Source organism: Saccostrea cucullata, unplaced genomic scaffold (genome assembly GCF_032062105.1).
Source record: "Saccostrea cucullata isolate Sc308-1 unplaced genomic scaffold, CSIRO_AGI_Scuc_v1 ctg17838, whole genome shotgun sequence".
Lineage (NCBI taxonomy): Eukaryota > Metazoa > Mollusca > Bivalvia > Ostreida > Ostreidae > Saccostrea > Saccostrea cuccullata.
In genome coordinates this window covers 3,517-10,834 of record NW_026930114.1, presented here as the reverse complement: position 1 = coordinate 10,834, position 7,318 = coordinate 3,517, and the positions used below count along the sequence as shown (strand labels likewise).

General features: G+C 37.2%; 1 protein-coding gene across 1 annotated transcript; it reads right to left on the bottom strand.

Annotated features, from left to right (window-relative positions):
* Positions 1–233: 233 nt before the first annotated feature.
* On the bottom strand, positions 234–1,334 carry LOC134282952 (uncharacterized). The gene has a single exon (XM_062765378.1). It carries the CDS (start codon positions 1,332–1,334, stop codon positions 234–236), a length of 1,101 nt encoding a protein of 366 aa, XP_062621362.1.
* Positions 1,335–7,318: the final 5,984 nt, after the last annotated feature.

The window sequence follows — 7,318 nt, the reverse complement described above, 5'->3', positions numbered from 1 at the left end:
TATAATGTAAACAAAGTGTAAACAGACCCCCGTATTTAGGGGGCTATATGTACTGAATTGACCCAGCTATCCCCCACCAGGGGCTGCACTCCCTTGACCCGGCTATCCCCCCCACAGGGGCTGCACTCCCTTGACCCACCTATCCCCCCCCCAGGGGCTGCACTCCCTTGAACCCCCTATCCCCCTCAGCCCAAAAGTGCACTCAGTTGACCCGGCCGGCCAGGCTCCTTATACTACTCATGTATAAGCTCTCTCACGAAGGTTCCATCTGGATCCACCTGAACAACATTTTTGGATGAATACCCAACGACATAGATGTTGTCCTGTGAATCACAACACAATCCAACTGGTTGTTTGAGCGGTAAAATATCTTTTGTCTGAGTGAAACATAAACTCTTTGGATAATGAACCATATTGACCTTGTTCTCGGACTCATTAGTAAAATATAATATTTCAAGTGTGTGCTGGCAACATAAACCGGCGATGGGTCCTTTGGACACTGGGACAGATTGTTTCACTGTTCCATCATCAGATATCCATCGAATCATCGAATCATTTGAAGACACAATAAACATGTTATCCTCCCACTGTATTCCAAGAGGTTCAAATTCTAATGGTATTTCTTTTGTTGGCAGTGGATTCAAACTTGATGGTTTGATTTCAAAAATTTGGATGCAGCGGTGTGGCGATCTTATGGATACTGCAACGTTCTTCTTCAAGAATTTTGTGAGTGCCCAGGGTTTTCCAGACAGCATTGTTTTGTCTTTAAGTTTACCAGATAAGGAAAAAATGTACATATTTTTATCTTCCGATAATGCCAGAATGTGGGTCTTGCAATATGAACACACATCTGTAAATCGACAATCTTCTGCTTTGATACTGCTAGAAAATTTTACACTTGCAGATTGGAAATTGACCTTTGGCGTTTTACAAGTGTTTATTTTTCCAAACGGATTTGTTGTTTGCATAAATTTTTGAAGAGCTTTATCATCTATCAATTTAATGATGTAGTTTTCACTCTGTTTAATTTCATCCAACATAGATTCAAAACCTTTGCATTGCTTCTCCACTTCTTTCATTTCTAAGAACACCTCAACTTTACTTTTTCTGCTAGCATTACTAATACGCTCCAAGCTTTTCTCAGATGTACAATGAATTTCTTGTGTTTGGTTTTCTCTGTCCTCGTAGAGCAGTTTCTTAACCTTTTCAATGGAACGTATTTCTCTGCAAATTGCAGCTTCTTTCTCATTTAAGAATTGAAAAGCTTTTTCCTTGTCATTTCTAATGCGATCAATGATTAAAGAAACATTTGAATGGAAATCATTTTTCTGCATGTTTAATGGCCGGTTGCGTATCTATGGCTCAGATAAGTACAGCTCAGTGGCTGATCCGTGGATCACGTAAGCCGGGTTTAAACCCCAGTTGAGTCGGGTTTACCTGAGTCGCATTTCTGTTGCACGCTATAAAACTGAGTAAGGTTTACCTAATCTTGACTTACTCATATAAAATGTTGAAAGATAAAAGATTTCCTGATATTACAGCACTTCAAAACAAGTTTTAATATACTAGTAACTGGTTGAACATTAAAAGGATATATTTAAAATCAAAGATATATATTGATGTTAAAAAAAATGTAATACAATATAATTCAAATCATGGCATCTTTCATCGAAACTCAAACCATAAGAAAATATAAAATTGCAAACAGAATAAAGCTTTTGCAAAAGACTGAAGAGAAGAAAACAGGGATGGTGGTCTTTGGAATAAGTAATTTAGAAACAATACCAAAACACAATATATGTATATAAATGATAAAGGAACAATGTATAAATCTAAAGTTTTAGTTTAAAATCAAATGAAAAAAAAAATTTATAATACATTATTTTTGAGAAAACACATATTAGCTATGTTTTCTAGAGAATTTTATACAGCGGCAAAATTATAGGGGACGAACATGTTCTTCCTCCCCCGACCCGGTTCCTACGGTTGTGTAGACAGCCTGATTAATCAGATAACCGAAAGACTTTTTATCTCTAGGGAATTCGGCATTATTAGAAATTATTGGAATGTGTATCATAAGCTATTGACGAAAATGTAAAATTCGTAATTTGATTTAAATTTGGTATATTAGAAAGTTTCTATAAAATTCCTGTTTATGTACATTTATGTATTTTAAAAGTATCTTCCAAAACTTTATACTACAGCTACATCAGTGTTAAAACGGCACATTGAACAGCTGTTGAGAATTTGTGCAAAAAGAAAAATCAACATGCAATATTGCCATAAAATTTTTCTTGTAGAATAGCTTTTTTAATACTGCAAAATCTATCAATGCAATCATCATTACCATAAAACATTTTAGCAACATCGTAATATTTCAAATTATTGAAATATTCTACCCCAAAAATTAAATTCAATTAAAAAAATCCATGAAAACGTTGTAAAGCTGGGTTTAAACCACCCCTACACCAGGTTCAGAATTTACCGTAATTCTGAGCCGTACTCAGCCAATCCTTACATGCGTGCAACGCGAAAGCTTGGATTTAAACCCGGAATCATTGATCGTAGGTTTAAATCCGAGATACGCAACCGGCCATAAGTGTTCAAGATGTCCTTTACTTCTTCTATACAACATATCTAGTCTTTGGCGAAATGATGTCAGTTTCTCTTCTGTACACAGCTTCGAACACTCCTCTAAACTTTCAACTTGTTTACACTTCCGATGTTCCATCGTTGCACACATCAAACAGTAAGGCCCCTCGTGATCGAAACAATAAACCTCCAGTTTCCTGCTTTCGTGTTTCTTACAAAACATCCCTGGGATATAAAAACCAGCCTGTTTTTGTGACTTTAGTTCCTCTATCTTCAGCAATGTGTGATCCATAGAGTAGCGGTGACCTCTATGATAACATGTGCAGTCATCACACAAATTGTCACAACAGTCTAAACACCTATTTGTTGCGACTGATTCCTTGTCACGCCGTTTGCAAGAATCGCACTCATTTTCCGATTTCTCCATTAGCCCAATTAATTGATCAATCACGTGGTTATGCGGTAGTCCATCTATCCATTTTGTTAGATCATCTACTATGACGTACTTCCTTCTGCAAATGGGACATAGTAACTCCGATTTGTTGTCACTATTTGACGACTGAAGAACAGAAGAAGCATACGATGATATACAGTTCTTACAGAAAGTATGCAGACACAATGGCAGAGATTTCGGACTGTTATAAATGTAACAGGGGGTTGGTAATGAAGAACAAACACTCCTCTGTCAGGGTTCAGGTCTTATTTATTTAGACACAGTGAGCTTTAGCAATACAATGTTATTATAGCCCTGAAATATAATAAAACAACAATATAATAGCACATCAATTCAATCCTATTAATCATCTATACATGAAGCTCTCATAGTTAACATATCCATAATGATATATATTGTAGATGATAGGTATATGTGTACATTTACTATCAATTAAGGGAGATAACTCTTATAGTTAATATATGGACATTACATATTTTCTCCCATATAAAGGTATAAAAAATAGGACTAATTAAAACAAATAATTCCTCACCATTCTGTGGGAAAAGGCTACCACATGAATGTGTGATGTTTACAGCTTTTTACACAACATGTATATGGACTCTGTAATTTAATACAGTATACATTAAAATATATATATATTCCTTTAAAATAAAATCATCTGTTCACTTTGAACAAAGTTACCAAATATCTGGGTCATAAAAATATATGGTGTAACTTGAACATAACAATTTACACTTATAATATAATACATTACTGATCTTTGTAATCAATAATTCCAATCATAAAAATAACATCTTTCTCTCATGGTCATACATTTAATTAATATGAAGTGAAATTGGGATCTTTAATAAATGCAGATCTATAGAATAGACATATTACTTAACAATTAGTAATAAGGAAAGTTAGTACTTACCAGAAAATGGAATTTGTCAGTCTCCAAAAGTCAGTCATGGAGTCCATAAAAACTCAGTCTTGGTCATTAACTCAACAAGACAAAGAATGAATATTTTGGCGGTAAAACCAATGACCAAAAGAATAAAACCAATGAAATCCAACTTCACAACCAAACTACCAATAAGAACCAATAACACTCCAAAACCTTTGAACTGCCCTAAGGTAACTAATTATCTATATACAGGTGTACAGGTAAAGGGCTAAGGATATAAAGGAGCGGATCAAGCTTTTTATACTTTTATCTATTATGGTAGTTTAATTTATTTACATTAAATTTAAAACACTTATTTATTATATACGCATATTATACACACTACTACAACCTCCCCCTGGTTGCAGAATGACGTCCGCGTCATTCAACAGTGAGGTTTACGGCATAAAAAGTACGGATATCTACAATGATACTAAAATACATACCTGGGTATTACTGAGATGATGACACAATATTTAAAAGAGCTATCTGGCACAAATTAGAGTCTACACTCTGTAAAAGACCATCTTTCATCATCTCTTTCAAAAAGTTGGCTCTACGTAACCAATCTGGTTCTGCTTTACCTTGCGTCATCATCACGTAATCTTTCGTCCAATCTGGGACCTTTCTTTGCCTTGTCGACTGCCGTGGAGCAGGAACTGGAGTGTCTTGCAAAGGTTCATCTTCATCTATGGAAGGCTCATCGTCTTGCTCAACAACTTTGTTTTCTTCTACAATCTGAACTTCTTCAACTTGATCATCATCACCTTCAGGCTGATTGGCAGGCTCCTGCTGCTGAAGAGCGTCCTCTTCTGAATCAGGTGCTGAAGCTTCTCCGGCCGAAGACAGGTCGTCACCCTCTTGACTGGAGGTCTCTGGTGGTGAATTCTTAGACACTATAGGGTTACCTATAAATGAAAATTCACTCTCAGAATCTGAAATACAAAAAGAATCTTTTGTATTAGTATCTTCAGGTTCATCTCTTCTCTTTGCCTTCCTTCTTTGTCTAGGTTTGGGTACTGGTGGTGAGGATGTAAACTTGGATCCTATTGGCAATAGTAGGTTACGATGTAGAACTCTACAACGTCCTTCGCCATCCTCACGTCTCACCTTGAAAACAGGAATGTTCTTGTTTGGTTGGGATAAGATTTCGTAAGGCACATCTTCCCACTTGTCCGATATTTTGTGCTTACCATCGTATGCCACAATCTTGACGAGCACTCTATCCCCAACATTCAGTATAGCTGCTCTGGCCCTAATGTCGTAATTGGACTTCTGTCTTTGCTGAGAGGACTTTATTGCTGTTTCCGCTTGCTTGTACGCATCTTGCAATCTTTTCCTCATCTCAGCAATATACTTGGTGGTACACTTGTCATCATCATAGGATCTAGACAGTCCAAAAATAACATCAACAGGCAGCTTCGGTTCTCTACCGAACATCAGGAAGAATGGTGTAAATCCTGTTGTGTCATTGACGGTAGAGTTGTATGCATGTACCAGGCTATTGATGTGTCGCTTCCAATCTGCTTTCTGGGAATTCTCTAAAGTTCTTAACATGGACAACAAGGTTCTGTTGAATCTCTCTGTTATTCCATTTCCCATTGGATGGTACGGAGTGGTCCTGGACTTGGAAATGCCTAAAAGTAAACATAATTCTTTAATAATATTGCTACAAAAATTTGTACCTTGATCCGAGTGTAGTTTTTCAGGAATTCCATAATGAATGATGAAACTGTTGAAGATGGCTTCTGCTGTTGTCCTAGCTGTTTGATTTCTGGTGGGAACTGCAATGGAAAATTTAGTAAAATGATCTGTAATAACTAAAATGTTCTGAATTCCTCCTTTTGATGGTTCCAAAGTAAGGTAGTCCATGCATACTAACTCTAACGGCTGGGATGTAGTGATGTTAACTAGTTCTGTCTTCTCAGCTGGCCTCTTACTCTTGGTGCATCTCTCACAATTCTCAATCCAAGTTGTGACATCTTTCTGCATTCTCGGCCAATAAAACCTTTGTCGTACCAATGATAAAGTCTTATCACGGCCTAGATGTCCCATCTTATTGTGGAGATACTTCAGTACTGTTGGAATAGATGAGGCTGGGAGTATGTGCTGTTCAAGTGTGTTCCCCTCGTTCTTAACTTCTCGTATCAAAACTCCATCCTTTATCTTCAGTTTTGAGAAGTTCCTGTGAAAAATAAGGTCATTTTCAGTCTGGAGTGAGTTCTTACTAGGTCGAACTCCTGTGAGAACTTGCTGCTTCCAATAAGAGATAGTAGTATCATCATCTTGTAATGCAACAATATCAAAATGGTCTCCAGGTTCACTGACAGGTTGCATAAACTGGCATATCTCTTCATCTACACACAGTGTTTCTGCATAAGGTTGACCTATCTGGCATATGGCTTTGATGGATTCTGAAGAAATGGTCTCAGTTTCATTCAGTCTGGATAAGCTGTCAGCATCTGTGTTGGTTTTTCCGGGCTTGTAGAGAATTTTAAAATTGTAACCTGCCAAAGAAGAAATCCAACGATGTCCTGTCGCGTCCAATTTCGCACTGCTTAATACGTAGGTAAGGGGATTGTTATCGGTGAAAACTGTGAATTCTTTTCCTTGGAGATAATCTGCAAACTTTTCAGTGACAGCCCATTTTAATGCCAAAAACTCTAATTTATGTGTAGGGTAATTTTTCTCAGAGCGGCTTAATCCACGACTGGCATATGCAATAACTCTGTCCGACCCATTTTGTGTTTGGTACAATACTGCTCCCAATCCAGTTTGGCAGGCATCTGTGTGCAGCTTAAAAGGTATGCTGAAATCTGGATAAGCTAATATGGGTGGAGTTGTAAGTTTTTCTTTAAGGATGTCGAATGCTGCTTGTTGATCTTGATTCCATTTCCATTTTGGGTCTATCTTTTGCTTGCTGTTACTCCTAGGTTTCTTCCCTACAGCCATTACATCTATCAGTGGTCTGGCAACTTTGGCAAAATCTTTAATGAATTTTCTATAGTAGCCAGCAAAACCTAAAAACTGTCGAACCTGTTCTGCATTAATTGGTACTGGCCAGTTTTTTACCTTGGAAATTTTGTCTGGGTCTGGCTCAACCCCATCCTTGGAGACAATATGTCCCACATACTTTACCCTACTCATAAGAAAAGAACATTTTTTAGGAGAAAGTTTAAGTCCGTAATTCCTAATTCGCTGAAAAACCTGTTGTAGCCGATCAAGATGTTGCCTGAAAGTAGAAGAAAATATAATAAGATCATCTAAGTAAATAAAGCAAATTTTGAGGTGAAGGTCGCCTAAACATTCTTCCTGTAGCCGTTGGTAGGTGGCTGGGGCGTTCG

Bases quoted from the DNA above. Each gene is read 5' to 3' on its own strand.
- LOC134282952 (XM_062765378.1), bottom strand. From the start codon at position 1,334: ATGCAGAAAAATGATTTCCATTCAAATGTTTCTTTAATCATTGATCGC.